Source organism: Myiozetetes cayanensis, unplaced genomic scaffold (genome assembly GCF_022539395.1).
Source record: "Myiozetetes cayanensis isolate MyiCay16 unplaced genomic scaffold, myiCay2020 scf16, whole genome shotgun sequence".
In the NCBI taxonomy this organism is placed as follows: domain Eukaryota; kingdom Metazoa; phylum Chordata; class Aves; order Passeriformes; family Tyrannidae; genus Myiozetetes; species Myiozetetes cayanensis.
The window spans coordinates 748,257-765,917 of record NW_026087270.1 but is presented as its reverse complement, the minus strand read 5'-3'; the positions used below and the strand labels follow the sequence as shown (position 1 = coordinate 765,917).

The following is a 17,661-nucleotide window of genomic DNA, read 5'->3' as shown; positions in this document are numbered from 1 at the left end:
GCCTAGGAGAAAAAACACATATGGGAGCAGGAGGAACACAAAAGGGCCCTGGCAAGAAAATAGGTCTTGGCCAGGCAGCCAGAAAACAGAAACAAACAGGAATAAAATAAGAGCATCTTCTCCAGGGCAGAGCCAAGGACGGAGAGAGCCAGCAAGGCACAGCCACAGGCAGGAGGGAGGGAGGGCAGACTGAGGGGACACACAGCTCAGTATAAACTCTGTGGGTTTAGTCCCCTTGGAAACCACCAACACATCCAAAATACATGTTTCTATAAAGGAAAGACAGGCCACAGGAGAGGTGGAGAAGCAGGAATGCTGCAATTGGTTTGGGTCTGTGTTGAAAACAAATATAAAATGGACTGGGTTATATACACAGAAAAACCTGAGGAGAGCAGAGTTTAGAAGGAAGCTCTCCCCCTCCTCTGGACCCCTGATGGACCAAGCACACCAGAGACAGAAGAAGCATCAGGAAGATTAAGGGAAAGCTGGAGCAACACGTGGTTTGAGGGCACAGTATCTGTCAGATGAGGGGAGTTGATCCAACAACAAAATCAATACATGCTGTTCCACACCATGAGCACTGGAGGGGAAGATACCAACCAGAGCTGTCAAAGGGAGCAAAATGAATGACCCAGTGCCTAGGGCTGGAGAGGGCTGAGCATGTGCCAAGCCTCAGAGGAGAAGTGTCTGCTAAACAGCTGGAAATCACCCCTAAAGAATGGAGGAGCACTCCTGGAGCACACCAACAGCATCTTTACTGCTAACCAGGAAGCCAGTGCTTAAACACCATTAATCCCTCTAAGTGTTGTAGGAGACATGTTATTAAAATCTCAAATCAAGTGCTAAATGGAGTGGCTTCCCAGCTTTATGTTGACTAGTGAATGTCTTACTAATTAATTAAACTCTAGTGTTTAGTGAAATTCAGAGGGAAAAAAAGGGTTTTTGATACTTCAAACACACCTTTGTACATCACTCCAATAAAGAATTACTGCTGGAGTTAATAACTGATTATATTTCAAGCAGAGGTGTCTCAGATAAAACTGGAGGTATTGCTCCACACAGACTTTGGAGTCCACCTGAACCTGGAGAGCATAAGATGACTTTCTGTGCAGTCAAAGCAGCAGAACTCACACTGGTTGTAACTGCAGAACAGACACCACTTTCACACTCAGTGAAAGTATTAATGGAATTACGTATTATGGAATAGTTTATATTTAATTCACAAAAGATGTTTAAATGCCTGGCACCTGGGTCCTCAAAAACCCCGACAGAACCATTAAGCTCCCATTTATGCTGCAGAGGGGAGCACAAAGTTATTATGGAATCAGATTGCAGATCACTTGACACAGAGAAAAGATGATCCCAGCAGAAAGGCTCTCAGACTATACAAATGAGAGCCCAAACCTGCAGCAAGTTCTGTGCAGATCCATCTTCACTGCAGGATTAACGTGCTGCTGACAGAGATGGAGGAAAATACAGCGGGGTGAGTGGGACACAAGGACCAACCATAGAAAAAATGCCTCAACATCTCAGCACCAGTGTTTATTTTAACAGGCTTTTTAATGGGGGCAACGTGTTTCTTTTTTGCCACACATTTGAGCTAAAACAGAAGATGATCTCATTTTAAGGTATCAGAACAGAACAGACAGTTGTATTTCATTACAAATTGAGCCCATCGTCCTCGCGTCCCAGAGCAAGCTGCGATGTGTTTTTATTTTCTGCCTTTTCAAAATACCACATGCAGGAAGGCATTTTAAGCCCACTAGTAGTCAAACTTCATAAAAAGACAACATCAAGGGACACTAAAAGATCGCATCTAGGCAGTGATCTTATTTTTTGTAATTTCTGATTTTATTTTACACCTCCAATGCGACATCTTTTCAGAATATTGTGCCTACCAGAATTCCTGATATCAAGCTTAATATTGTGCAAGGAAGTCAGTAAAAGAAAGAAGTTAAAGATTAATTTTTCTGAAATCTGAAAATCAAATATTCCAATCCCAAAAGTGGAAATGTACATAAGAGGACGGGTATATTTGGGTTTAAATAGTTACAGCAAACACAGAAAAAGAGAAACATTGGATTAACTTAGATGGAAAAGAGATTAAAAAAACCAAAACCTCTCTATTTCAAGTCAATAGAAAGATGGATCAAAATTTGTTTGGAAATAAAACATTCAGCATCTGATCTGCCATTCAACATCCTGTCATTAGGAAAAAACATCATTTAATTTGAAAAGTAAAATGAGTTCAACATAACCATGCAACAATTAGTGTATAAAAAACTTGTCACTTACTGGCTGATGCCCTCAAATGAAGCTTCTTTGGAGACATTTCCACTATCAGTATTAACACCACGCTGGGAGGAAAAGGATTAAAAGGACCATAATTATGAGCCAAACACAGGTGTTTAAAATTTAAATCATTGGGAGAACCTGATTGCAGTAAGTCTTTAGGAAACTTACACAAAAGTTTACTTGAACCACTGTAAATAACAAGGCCCAGACTGTTTGTTCAAATGCAGTTCAATATAACAAATAATCAGTTTCACAGGAGACCAGAGCAGAACCCTGGTCAGAATGTGCTGCTTAGGAAAAAGACAAGCTTTGATTTCTAATGCCCTTGTCTTGAAAGGATGCTGTGAGACCTTTATAATAATTATAAAGGGCAGGAGAATGAAAAACAGGGAAGGCTTCTTCTGAAGTAATTTCATTTTAAAATATATTATTATGCCCTGCCTTAGCAATGCTCACTATTTAAATTTGCTTGCTGCTCCCCTACAGCTTTCCATTCAAGCAAGCAGCATAAGCAGGAGTATTTTGGCTGCTACACAGCAGAGGAACTTCTGACATGTGCCTGGGAAACCCTACAGTGTTCCAGGTCTGCATCTGGAGTGAGACCACAGGAGGAGAGGACCAGATTTCCATTGACAGTGGAAAGGGAAGCGCTCTTCCCTTCCCTGAATACTTCTTCAGGGCAGTGGAAGCTGTGAAAGCCCCACAGCACCATCCTCTCAGCCAAAAATCATGTATATCAGGATGCTCACAGAGCGGTAACTACTCAGCAACTCCATGTGCAGAAAATGCACAGTAAGAAGCACAGGATGGTCAAACATTCCATTTCCCTCATTTCTCTCAAGGAACATGAAATTAAGACATAGAGGCATCTTTTAAGTGTATGTATGTGTATACAAATATAAGTGGAAGAAAGACTAAAAACTATTTCGGGCCTCTGTCCTTAAAGGATAGAGAATTCAGCTCTCAGGCCATGTGACTTCTTGAGAAGGGATTTTTTGTTAAGGCTTCTCTCTGGTCACTATCATGGGAAAAGAAATCCAGGAGCTGCCACTGCTTTTGCTGTAAGGGAAAGCTCAGAGTCAGCAAGTCATTTCTTATATATACTGGAGACAATAAAACAGATACTCTTAGTAGTGAGAAGGTTTACAAAAAGTCTGTAAACCAGGAAAGAACCAGGAGAGAGATGTCAGGGAAGAAGGAACTTGCAGTCTTTACCCCTACTCATTGATCCTTCTTCCAAAGAAATAAGTAAGCACCATACAAAATACTTGGCAGGCATTTCATATTGTCTCCCTCCTCCCAGAAGTTGTTCTTACTAAACCACTCCATGTGGGAAAAGTATTCCCTGTATCCTTGTGGGATTCCCACAGAAAAGCCCAAAGGTGCTCCTGACATGACCAGAAAGGAGGACAGAAGAGGAAAAAAGGAGTCTGGAGTCATTGTAGACAGGACCAGGAGCATGGATGATGTTAGACAGGCTTGCCATGTTTTAGCAGAAAATCAATAAAGCTTCTGGTAGACAGAACGCAGACTGGATGAGGCCACAGGTTACAAATCTTGAAATCACGGAGGGACCAAAAGACTAAATTGTTATACACAGGTGGCCTCAAATTTGGCATAAGATTGGGAGGAAAAGAGAGGGAGTGACAGTGCAAAGAAATGCTAAATAAACTGATCTCCTCATTGAGGAAAATTTATTCTTCAGAATGAGACTTACCAAAGTGAGAAGCACAGCAGGTTTCTTCGAAGCCAAGACACTGGATATCTAAAAAGAAGTTTTAGATTGCTGTCATTTTTCTTTTTTTTTTTTCTTCTTCATAATCGTATTGATACCAATGTCATCCATATTCACTGCATAAAAAGTAAACAAGCTGCAAAGACAAAAATGTATCCCTGATACCTTTCAGGTATTGTATTACCTGAGACATGCAATAAGAGACAGCAGAATACAAGTATTTAGGCAAAAATGCAGTGATCAGGTTGTTGGTGTCATTTAAAGACAGAAATACCAACTATACTTAAGTTTAAATCTATTGTCATCATTAGGAAGACACACCATACGAGCCAGGAAGTTGTAAAGTCACACAGAAATAAGGAACAACTGAGTACTCCACCCTCAGCACAATACTGCATAGAAAACAATCTGCATTAATATTGTTATGTTACAATGTGCTAAATGCTTAGCCATGAACATTTACTGTTGTTATTATTACTAAATCAGTCACCTTTTACTGACTAATCCTTTTCTTAGGCTCCTTCAGTCTCCTTCAAACATTCACAAACTAAGAACAAAATCTTTGGGCTTGTGGAGAGCTGGGCTTCCAGAGCAGCTGCAAAAGGTGGATGCTGAACCCCACGCTTCTTGAGGCAATGAACACGTGACATAATTCCACAGAGCACAGTTCTACCAATTTTAAACCAGTTCAACAGCACACTGCTGATATGAACAAAAGAAAGCATATGGCAGGGAGGTTTAAAAATAACGATTCCACCTTTTATTTTTTTGTTTCTTAATCTCACAAAACATCAGGATAACACACAGGTAGGTTATCTGTTGACCTAAAGCAATCCTATAAATAAGGCCCCTGGTGTCCTGATGGTGGCAAACCCATTTCTTGGCAAACCAGGCAAAAGATATAGAAAGAACCTTTGGGAGCTGAACAATTTTGCTGCAAGCTCCAACAGCTTCTCACTTCAATACACATAGTCCAGGTCAAAAGGAGCCTTTATTTTTTAATTTTATTTACTGGTCCACATAAAGAGCTCTTTTTTTCCCATTAATGATGTTTTTAGGCAGTAAGGAAGCAGAGAATAGAACTGCAATAAAGACAGTTGTTGATGGAAAGTGACCCAAGACAACTGAGGTGACCCAAAAGAATATGATTTTTAAAAATGAAACGTGTATTTCCCACTTGCAATTTTCACTGTCTGAGAGATGAGCACTGGAGTGCCTGCCACTCCACACGACTCCAACTCACACATGTCAAAAAGCAACCTCCCCACAGCTTGCTCCACTCAGCCTCTGGCATACAGATCAAACTTCGCTTCGTAGCTGGACTCATTATGAAAATGAAATGAAACCTCCTCACAGCTGACAAGAGCAACATTTTTGGTGTCGAGAGTCAGAGTTAGTGCTCTGCAGGAACAGAAGTATCAGAGTCTTCTTCTTCAAGCTGCTCTCCATGAAAATCACCCACAGAGCCTGGCAGGAACACTGTCCTCACCCTGCTGAGCCTTCCTACTGAAGGAAAGGTAGCTGGCCAGGTGCAAAGGATACAAACACCTGCTTGGGAATGAAATGACAAACCTAACTAAGCAAGGCACACTTGCACTTAGAAATGTGAATATATTTGCTTATTCAAGCAATAAGGTGGTTCTACAGAAAATAAGAGTGAGGCAGGCAGCCTCTCCTCACAGCTTTTCGGAGGCATAAAATAAATGCAGGCTCCCAAATGAGAGATAGGATGTGCAACCTCCCTGACAGCAATCTCCTCAAATCTCCAAGGCATTGCAAAAAAGGTATTTAGTGACGATTTCTGCTGGATAAAGACACAGACTGACAGGTCTCATCATGCACAGAACACATTTATGAGACTGCCTTTGGATTAAGAACTTTAAGGGAAGCCTTAAAAAAAAAATAAATTACAAGTGCTTTAAAAGACAGAAGGACATTTTCCAGTAAAGGGAGAGGGAGAGAAGGTCCCACTAAGTTAGGAGACATCCAGTAAGCAGAGGACTAAAATTAAGCAAAGTCATTGCCACTTATTGATTTTTTATTCACAGAAAAGAATGTCCAGAGACACAGACAACTCACCTCGGTCACATAGTGGGCTTCATCCACACCATATTTTTTCTTGAAGAATTCAGGGGGATGAATCCTTTGGAAAACAACAGAAGGAAACATTTGGGTTTAGCCTTGCTGGTATATTTAATAAGGCCACATATAAAGAAATAATATTCTATACTATCACAACAATAGCATCAGATATGAGGAATGTTTTAATAATCTTATCCTTGACTCCATTTCTCAAAATAGGAGGTTACACAGAAAGTTGCCACAGCTACAGAAATCAGTGTGCTTTAATCCAGCTCAGGCTTGACAGTTAGATTGCATGGTCTCCTCTGAATTAGAGGGGTTTTTTCCCGTTCTATGCAAGACAGGTTTATGAAGGATTTTTGCCATGGATTTGTGAAGTTTGGGCAACTTTACACGTCCATGTCCAAACTCAATCTCCTCTGCTCTTTTCTCCCATTATCCCAGTATCCAACATTAAGATGTTTTTGTAAATGCAAGAAGAGTGTGAATGATCTGCTTGCAGCCAGTCCCTCCAGGCTCTCCACTGGCTCCTGTACCAGCAGTTGTACTGCTGCTCATTCCATCACTGTACAGCAGCAGCCAGTTATACAGGAGACTTCAGTCTCTGATTACAGTCTCTATCTCCCCAAAACTGAAATAAATACAATCAGTGTAATTCTGAAAATGTAAACTCAAAAGGGAAAATAAAAACAAACAAACAAGACTAAATAAAACAAAAAATAGGGGGGGAACCACAAAGGAAAAAAAAAACCAACACCCAGTTTACATCGTTCCACAGAGTAAAGGCTACAGGAGTTAAAAAAAACTCTTCCCATCACTGATGGAGATTTCAAAGCAATTAGCATTTATCTTTTCTCCCTGGCTAATTTCATATATAATTTTAAAAAATCACTATTTCCTCTTATCTTTATATACTCTGTACATTACAGTTCCCTTACCTCCAGCTTTTGCATATTCTGTTTCTCCTACAGGCATCTCCTTTTGCCCCCCTTCACTCCTCAGACACTGAAGTACTTTAATATTCCAGAAACATGATGAACAGATTTAGCACTTTCTGGTTTTGTTCTCTTTTACAGTCCCAACCAACTGATCTGGTAGCAGAAGAATCCCAGCTGTAAAACCAGCTGATGTATGGCCAACAGTAATTCATGGTAATGTATGCTCTTTGGAGCAATACCTCCAAAGCACCTTTTTATAATTAGCTGCATTGTTTGAATCACAGAGCTGCTTATTGTAAAGTAAATATTTCCTGAAAGTATATTCACAAATGTGCTGGATTTTATTCACTTCATTTAATGCAGTTAAAGTAAGAACAGGTCTCGTTTTCCATCACTGCAGTGAGAAAACTCCTGTATTTTCACAAGCTGTTTTTCAACTTCTTTGTTGTTTTTGTTGTTGCTAGTTGCCTCCTATAACTGTGTGGCCTACAGCAAACTTCTGCTAATTTAATTCTTGGGTTATGTTTAATATTAATCCATTATTGATTCTATTACAGCTTTAATCCCTCCAACATCTCTTTTTATGTACACGACGACTCTTTTGAGGAACAAAAGTAGCTCATCGTTCTTTCAAGGATGAGGAATTTTTCTCTACTTTGAGAGAAAGAAAACAGCAGCTTCCCACAATCCTCCCTCCTCTCTCTCAGCTATTAAACTAGGTCATCTTGCAGACACTTTTGACTCCATCACACCTAATGACAAGCTGCCACGATTCCCAGATGTGCACCTCCCTGCTCATCTTCTTCTTGTTGTCTCACTCAGAAGTTGGCAAGACTTTTAGCACGTAGAGAGCCAGACTTCTCAGCTCCTCTCTGAAGCACTCACAGCTCTGCCTCACTTTTTTTTTATCCAGCCATTTAGCACCTCTGACTAGATGGTAAAATAAATTCACTAACACTTCCCACAAACTACCATCCCACGGGAGCCACCACGCTCCAGTGACAAAGTTGCCTCTCCCACTGGGAAAATTTCTGCTAAAACCACACAGGTGCAAGGGAAAAGTGCCCATGGAAGTCTATGTTGGAGCTGGAAAATTCTGTGATGTCACACAGAGAAAAGCAGTACAGAAAGCAAACTAAAAGCTCAGGGAGAAAGAGAAGCAAGGGAGGTGATTCTGCCCTTCTCCTCTGCTCAGGTGAGACCCCACCTGCAGTGCTGTCTCCAGCTCTGGGGTCCCCAGCCTTCAAGAAGGATTCCATATTCTCTTCAGTCTCTTTAATTTTTTCCCCAGTTTAGTGGGGCTCAATGAAAGATAATTATGCACAACATGGTAGTTACTGTTAAAAAGTAGCAGCACAGAGTTCCTTAGCAGACCCAGGACTTAGTACCCCTTTGTATCCAATTTAAATGCAAAACAGGCTAAAGTCTAGCACTGATATTCATTCTCACAGGGTACCTTCCACAAAATGCTCACTGGCATCATGAAAATCAGAAGTTACATTGAGTTATGATAATTTCAAGTACATTTGATACCTCCTAGAGATGAGGAGGTACTTCTCTCTACAAATGACTCTCAAGAAGCCAGAGAAAGTTAATTGGTCACAATTTTTAGGTTTGGCTTTGTCTTTTGTAACGCTGTTATGGGCTGCCAGTTTCAGAATTCTGATTAATCACTGCAGAGACTACACACAAAAAACCCCACAGCAAGTCATAAATTAATTAGAAGGATTACCCAAGTGGAAGATATCCCAGATATTATTGAATCACGTCTCCTTACCTATCAAAAAATAAATACCAACCCTTTTGCAAACAGATGTGAACAGAAGCAATGACCTAATTTTTACAGGGGTGGGGGAAGTGTAAAATTGTTGAGATTCCCTGATAACATAAACTGGCAAAAACCCACAGACAATAATGCACTTCAGCCCTAAAAAGGTTCAATATCCTTTGCTATAGTTTTATAACTGCAGCCAAGCAAACACCAGTGTTAGTTAGAAATGGCAATAGTTAGCTTCCAGAACAGCAGGAGTCATCATTTTATCTCAGAATGGAAACAAGCAACTCCAAACTCCTGGGACAGCGTTGTGCTCCAGTATGAATTCCCAACCCTCTGGGCAAAAATGTGGCATCTCAGCATTTATGGCCATTAGAAAGAAACATAAGAGTCCAGCACTGCTATTTATTTACAAGGTCCTCATTTTTCTTACTTTCAGCCACAAAGGGCCCCTTAAAAAAGAGACTGACTCTGGTTTGTCATTACAATTCATCACAATTTCCAGTGAAAAAGCTTGGGTTATGTCGGGTTAAACATCAGAGCTATTTACATTTTTCTGATGTCTCCTATGGAACTCTTCTGTCTTCCATGTTTTTCTATCCCCCTGGTTCACCTGCTTGGTGTCTTACTCTCAAGATTTTCACAGAGATTGGGAAATGCTGAAGATGGCCTGAAGATGTGAAGCTACACTTCAAGGAGATGATCTGAATTCTGGTGTGCTGTCTGGTTTTAACAGCTACAGTTTTATTAAAGCACCAAATATTGAAGATTCATCCTTCAAAGATAACAAGGGACAACTTCATTTTAAACAAAATTCTACTGAGGTAGCAATGGGGAAGAAGAGGTGGAGGAATAGTGTAGTATTTTCAGTGTAAAATATTTTCAGTGTAAAATACAGTGTGAAATGTGAAGTCAGGCAGTAAAATAATACCTCACATTAGCTGTACTTCATTTCCCTTATACACACTGATCAGACACAAAAACCCCCTTGCAAAAGAGTAAAGGAACATAGCATTAAAAACCAGAAATCAGAAATCCCAGTCAGTCAACCATCTCAGTGAAAACTTCTAAGTTTAGAATAAACTTGCCCATTTGGTTGAACTAAATTCACAGTGGTACAGGATGGCATGTGTAAAAACCAAGATGCTTCGCCCAACCACAACCAAACCCCATCAGTGCAGGTTTTGCCAGACCACAGTATTATGACTGGCTCCACTTTGATGTGATCCTGAGAGAGGAATGCAATACTGACTCCTCTGTTTATCCATCAGTAAGATGAACAGCTCTGACAGCCTGTCTATAAATACAACAAAAAATATATTTTGAAGCTTTTATATAGCTGGGCAAAATTCAGATCTCAATTTCTTAGCAGTATTTTATCAACCATATTGTGTTGCCACTTTAAACCAAATAAAAACTTGGTCTCATTGTCTAAAATAATTTTAAACCTGTTGTTCATTACACTGCACAAAAATTCATAACACAAATCTTAAGAGATTTGTACAAATTTGACATTACTGCAAGAATTCCATGAAGAAACATTTCTTTATATTCTAAAGGACTCTGGAGCAATAGCCTTGTAATACCAACATGATAAAAGAGTGTTCTGGTTTTCAGAACTACATTCAGAAGAGAGGTAAAAATGAGATGGATCTAAATCACAAATGCCAAAGAGAAACTGTGAACAGAATTTATAACAGCTGATTCCTGAAAGAAACACATCTAAGCCAACTGCTAATATATTTGCAGCCTAATTGCTGATATGCATTCATAGGGATATGTTTTCATTTGCATCTAAATGTTCTTCCAAACTTCAATACATATAATAACTTATTCCTACTGGTTGCTTTGTATTTCCATTTTTTAATGCTTCTAGGACAGATTTCCAGTTTTTAGCTTTTACATTGGATCAGCTCTAAAATGAAATTCAGCTTTTCCTGAAGTAGTCCAATTTAGCTTTCTTCAGAATTTCAGCTGGAGTTCCTAATTCAAGATCACATATCTTACTGCACAGCCTTAAATGTAAAACTATTCCTGTTGGGGGAAAAAAAAAAATCTAAATGGTATGTCTATTACAAAAATTAGAGAAATTATACACCTTTAATGTTAAGATTTGAACGGTTTCACAGAACTCCTTACGTCCTCGCATCTGGCCTTGTTTGTGTTTTGAAGCTATTCTGGAAGAAGGATGTCTTACTCCACTGTTAAATATCAAAGAAAGCAAAGTTAGGTATGTCTAACATAAGCACCAGTATGAGGTAACTGTTCTGCAGGATGAAATGCTCAGTTAATACCTCATGGCACAGACAACAAAGCAATACTCCAGGCTGGCTGACCATACATGCCATCAGTGAAATTATATTAGGGCCAAATAATGTGAATTACTTACAATTTCTAAGCATTGTACCTGGCCTTAGCCAAAAAAAAATCAGCACTAATTTAATGTATTTTTTTAAAAGGATCAGTAGGAATCCTGAAATAAAAGTCAACAACCATTTTGAGGAACTCCTGGTATGTCAGGAAGGAGAAAAGCAAGTACTGACACAAAGCAACATGCCATGCTAAAGACTGTCTCCTGCAATTAAGATACAGATCCACAAGTCTTGTTGTCTTTTGGATCCACAGCCCCTGGAAGTTACCTGAGAGTGATGTTCTCACAAGCAGTAATTAAAAGTAAAAATTAACCAAGTTGGAAGAATAACAGAATAGACCAACATCAGACTCTAACCATGACAAAGTCTAGAGGCGAGACAGTTTCTACACAACAACGTTCAGGGTACAATGCTCTCTTAAAAGGTCCTACAAGTATTACTGCCCAAAATACATGAAAAACTGTCCAAGCTGGTATCACAAAATCAGGAGAGGAAGATTCTTGATGCAATGAGACAGAAAAGATAAAACCACAGCACTTCACAGTAAACCCTTCTGCTCTGCAGGGAAACAACACTATTGCTTCCTCCACTCGAGCCTGACTTTCCCATTCAGAGTTAACAGATATAAAACACCACTTTACAGCAAACTCACTTTGTCTTGAGCAAATGAAGTGCCTACATTACCCTGCACAGAGTGCCTGTACCTGGCACAGCAGCAGGCACACCCTGCCAGCCAGTCACTGCATGAGTTACATCACATTTTTCCTCACTTACACACGAGGACAAGCACATTCATGAGAAGTAAATTGGACAAGCATGGTCTTCAGCAATTGAAGTTCTACACAGTCAACACCTCATTTCTCAGGCCTTGCTGGAATGAGATGAGAGCAGGGCACTAGTTCCAGAGAGATTGCAGACACAGAATAACAACCTGGGCAAAATCAGCAGCAGGTGAATAGAAATACATCAGCAAGAAGTGTAGAGATGAAGGAGGAAAAGGGATACAAAATGCTGTCAGTGATCCACCAATAAACTCCCTCCTCATTACAATATCATCAAGTTAACAGATGGCAAAGCATTAACTGAACAAGGGGGTGTCGAGAACTGCAAGGGAGAACAACACAGCACACTTTGCAAGATACCAGCAGATGTTCCCGACCTTGTCCCAAAAAAATGCCTTCACCTTTACATCCAGAAGGAATTTCACTCAAAATGTTCTCAAAAAAGAACATTAAAAGGCCTCGAGGTAGATTTAGAACAAAACAGTACTAATGGGCTTGCTGGTATCACAGACTGCCTTCAGCAATGTTTTGATTACCTAATGATACTCCCTTTCCTTATTCCTCCAGATTACTGTTATAATTTTTGAAAGACAGGGCTACCCACACACATGTAAACTCGGATTCCTTGCTCCTTTTAATACAGTCCAGAGTAAGATTGATTTTTGAGAAAATAATGGACTTAAAAACCAAAAAAAAATCAAGTTGAAGATGACAACTTGAGCTGATTTGACTGGAAAACATAACCAGGGCTATAATTAAAGCCCCACCCAGCCAAGGGACAGAGCAGCAGAGTCCCAGGCACGAGGCTGGACACAGGGTGCTGGGTATGTGATTCTGCACTTCCCAGTGCTACACACAGATCATGCCGAAGCAGAACAACTGTGAGGCTGTTGGGACTTGGGAAATCAGAAATGAAGTATTGAGGAGAATCTCACAGTTATTCCTGGTAAAAGCCAAGCACTGACCTACCTATTTCATCTCCTTCAAACATACAGTCTCTCTGCTCCCGCTCAGCTATTCCCACCACAGGCATTCCCAAAAGATGAAAAGTTCTTCAGGCTTTCTATAAATTCTACCTCAGGAGGCAGTGCCTCAATTAGACATTTAAGAGATACTATCAAGAGCTACCCAACAAAACCACAGAAAACTTGCAGTTGGTAACCTTTCCTTTATTTCTCTCTGCAAATAAAATCCTTCCTTGGAGACAGAAAGAACTGTAACTAAGAAAATGTTTACACACTGAAATCCCTGAAAGATTTCTTGTAGCATAAGACTGCTGACAAATACTCATTAGAAAGCTCTCTTCCCCAAAAAATAAAGAGCTCAAAAAGAATTGTAGTGGTTAAGAAATATAATTTCTGGGTCACTATATAATGTGCTCCACTCAAACGCTGGTCTCAATTCATGCTTCTTAACAAAGTTACATACTGAATCTGTCAATGGCAGATGTTCCTCTTTTACTGTGGAAAAACACCAGCATTGGAGGAAAAACAAGCAATATTTTATGCCCCACATAAAAGCACTATAGCATTAAAGCTCTGGAATGTGTGCAGCGTGTCCCACAGCTCCCATATTAATTGGCAAGAGAATGAGAGAAAGCAGTACTGGTGTTTACAGCAGCATTAGATGACCCGAACAGCTTTAAGAAGGTGATGATAATATTCCCATTTTACAACTTGTAAGGAAAGCTAAACCACAAAGAAATTAAGCGAACCTGACACAGCAACTCCCAGAATCCACCCATGCACACAGTGCCTGATCCACTGTGTCACACTGCCCCTGCAAGACAGAGAAGCATCTGACATCCCTCAAGACTGGGGTCAAGGCCACCCGCTCTGACTCCCAGAGCTCCAGCAGGGGGAACACAGCAACAGAACACAACCTGCCTGCTCCTCCCTCACATTCAGCTCTTAAGAAGCATTAATAGCAATATTAATATTAATGATACACTTCCCTGTCATAATTTCACAGCACAGTCAGGTTTGTTTTTATCTCTTTGTATGTTTCTCAACAGACCACACTCTTTCAGAGAGTCCTTCCTGAGCATACAGAGAGGTCACAGGGAATAAACAGTCAACATCAAGAGCTAAGAACGTGGAATTTTAAAAGTGCAAGAACAGAGGCACCACTGTAGGTTTTTTCCTCTTGAGACTTTTTTCACTGAAGTGCCTTCCCAAATCCAGGCCAACAAGAAGCAGAGAGCTCTGCCCTCAGAGTGGGCAGTGTGGAGGTGCAGAGCCTTGTCAGAGCACTGCTGGCAAAACCCCCACGGACATTTCTTTTGCTGCAGCTTCCTACCAGCAGCAGCCGAGTCCTTGGAGACAAAATACACGGCACACCCGATCAAAAGGAAACGTGGATTCTCTGATATTTCAAAACGTTATCAGGCACTTATATCACTGAACTCAGGACCCCTGGTAGCGCCTTAACTAAAGTATAAAATAAGAAATGCCTGGTGGGGGTTATCACCATTCCCTGTCACACCACAGGAATGAGACGTGCATATCTCATGCTGTGGTTTGAAGCCACGTCCAGATATTAAAAAGCTCTGGTGCAGCATCATCAAGCAGGTCTGCAGTGCTGGATCTTCTCTCAGTGTGCCCAAATCAAAAGGAGGAGAGGAAAAAGCAGCACTTTAACACTTTCAAAAACACCAACTGGTGCATCCAGTTAACAGTGTATGCTGGTAGAAATTGCAAATCAGTGGATTGATACAAATTACTATTTTGGTTTAAAGCCTTCTCAACAATAAATAAGAAACTTAAGCAGCTAGAAAGCAAAGATTTACAAAAATAATTACTGAAGCAAAAGTCATAGAAACAATACAAATTCAGCCCGGATCAGGCAAGGCTCGTGGACTATGAGAACACTGGGACAGTGACTCTGCAATAGTTTCCTCTAAACAGCACCGGTTAAATTTGAGCAGCCAGAGCATTTGAGCAGTGCAGTTTAGAGGAAACAACCATCAGTAAAGTGGTAAATGCAATCCAGGTATTAATTATTCTGAAAAAGTAATTTTTATCCACAGAGAATTCGGGCAGTGTCCCATGAGAATCTCATGAGGTTTAACAAGACCAAGTGCTGGTGCTGCACCTGAGTCGGGGTAGTCCCTGGGATCAATCCAGGCTGGGGATGAGCGGATGGAGCAGCCCTGGGAGAAGGACCTGGGGGGCTGGTGGGGGAGAGGCTGGACATGACCCAGCCCCGAACCCCCCGTGCCCTGGGCTGATCCCTCAGCGTGGGCAGCAGGGCAGGGGGGATTCTGCCCCTCTGCCCCTCAGGGGAGACCCCCCTGCAGAGCTGCCCCCAGCCCTGGGAACAGCACAGCAAGGACATGGAGCTGCTGGAGAGAGGCCAGAGGAGGCACCAAGAGGATCAGAGGGATGGAGCAGCTCTGCTGGGAGGAAAGGCTGGGAGAGTTGGGATTGTTCAGCCTGGAGAAGAGAAGCTTTGGGGTGACCCAATTGTGGCCTTCCAGGACCAGAAGAAGCTGACAGGAAAGATGGAGAGAGACTATTGACAAGGGCCTGGAGTGACAGAACAGGGGGGAATGGCTTCACACTGACAGAGAGAAGGTTTAGACGGGGTATTGGGAAGGAATTCTTCCCTATGAGGGTGGGCAGGCCCTGGCACAGGTTGCCCAGAGAAGCTGTGGCTGCCCCATCCCTGGAAGAGTCCAAGGCCAGGTTGGACGGGGCTTGGAGCAACCTGGGCTGGTGGAAGGTGTCCCTGCCCATGGCAGGGGGTTGGAACAGGATGATCTTTAAGGTCCCTTCCAACCCAGGCCATTCCATGTATCTATGAAATACAGTAATGAATGAATGGGTGACAAGAAATGGAAGTCAGGGAGAGAATTGGAATTATGGAAAATAAGCAGCCTGGGGAATTGCACAAGTAAGTCTCGTCAATCAAAAGCAAGCAGCTTTATTGTACAGTTTTGAAAGGATCAGATGAAGGGTAAAGCAACAGATGTACTACCTGAATAATAGTAAAATATTTGATAAGAATCTCTCTCAAGACTGTTACTCTCCAAAATCAACTCAAATTGGCTTGGACACGAACATCACAATGTGACCTGAAACCCAATGAGCAGTCATAATAAAAAAAGGAAAAGCCTAAAGAAGAAAATAAAAATAAATAAATAGATAAAAAGATGAGCATTTCAAAGGCTGGGAAACCTTCCAAATGCCACGGTGAAAGGTGCTGTATCAATTTAGATTGATGTTCCCAGAAGTTAAAGTGATAAACAGCAACGGACTGCAAGTCTTGATTAGTGGGATACTGCAAAGACTGAAATTAGTTCTGACACTATTCAGAAACAGAAGCAGGGCTGAGTATGTTCATGAGGTCCACAGATGACATTTGCAGGTGATAACTCTGCAGATAAACTTCAATTGCCAGTTGGTGCAAAACAGTAATAAGATGACCTAAAGTGATTAAAACCTGGTATTTTTCTTTTAAACAGCAAAATAAAGATTCAGTGGGTACGAGGAAGGGACAAACTGCAGCAAAAGGTCAAACTGATAGAAACGGAAAAAGAAAAGCATATTTCATTTTAGAGAAATAAAAATAACTGAAATTAAAATTAAAATAGCAGGAGATGATATGGCAGATCAGTTCTGAAGGTAAAAACAGAGACCCTGTACTATCTGAACACAGAGCTCCAGAGCAGGCTATGGAGGAGAGGACCTGTGTGCAACACATCAATAAAACTTATGCAGAAGATGTCCTTCATTCCTGCATTAAGAAGAGCAATTAAGATGATCTGGAGTTTGCTCCCTACAGCACCTACACACTTCCTTTCCAAACAGCTGTCTCCAATGCCAGCTTGCATGGAATGGGCCTGCTACAGACCTTGCCTCCTTGTCACCAAGCCAAGGGCTAATTAATGCACCAGTCTTGGTCACCATGGTACAGCCAGATGAACACACCACGCTGTGCATAATTTAATACTCACAATTATTCCAAATACAAATGCCACAAAATCTCACTAATCTCCATTAGGAAAAAGAGATCAGGAAAGCAATTTCCTAGCTTCTAATTTTCCTGGTCACATACAGTCTAGAGGGAATAAAAATGGTAAAAGCCCTACACAGACTGAAAGGCTCTTTTTGTTTGTTTGTTTTTGTTTTTTTACAAAAGCTTTACAGGGGAAAAAAGCAAACAAACAAAAAAACCCAACCACATACTTCTCCTTTTTCCAAAGGCAGTAAAACTGCTCAGCTTTGCTAAAGTCAATCAAGCTTAATCACCAAAACCAAAGGTTGATTTTGGTTGTAACCTACTTAGAAAATGATGACAGTGTTTTAAAAAGCCTCCTCATTAGTTTACTGTGAAATTATTAACATTTGCAAAGCATTTCACTGTGCTTTATTACCGTTCCAAGGTTCAGCTTCGCACATACAGATAGCTTCCAATCAAATTCATGGAAAAACCTTACTTCTAGTGGGGGCAATGGTGCATTAAAACTGCAATACTCCCCAGTCATCCAGCAAGGCTTCAAAGAAAACACAGGAAATCGAACATAAATATTGCTCTGTAACATCTCATGTGTATTTCTAAAACGTCAGAGCATGAAACAGTTAAATATTACTGTTTTCCATTAAAAATACTCTTTACGTGGCAGGGCTATTGAGTTATTTTGGCATGCATTCCACGTAAAGCAGCTGCTGTATGGCGTGTT

At 40.9% G+C, this 17,661-nt stretch overlaps 1 protein-coding gene across 2 annotated transcripts in view; it reads right to left on the bottom strand.

Moving 5' to 3' along the window:
• PEPD (peptidase D) overlaps positions 1 to 17,661 on the bottom strand; it is a 134,417-nt gene that overhangs the window by 106,450 nt on the left and 10,306 nt on the right. For both annotated transcript variants that reach the window (XM_050311623.1, XM_050311624.1), the window contains 3 exons: positions 6,110 to 6,173; positions 4,013 to 4,060; positions 2,296 to 2,357 (listed from right to left, as the gene is read on the bottom strand). In XM_050311623.1, coding sequence (XP_050167580.1) covers positions 2,296 to 2,357; positions 4,013 to 4,060; positions 6,110 to 6,173 — 174 coding nt within the window. The remainder of the gene's footprint in view (positions 1 to 2,295; positions 2,358 to 4,012; positions 4,061 to 6,109; positions 6,174 to 17,661) is intronic.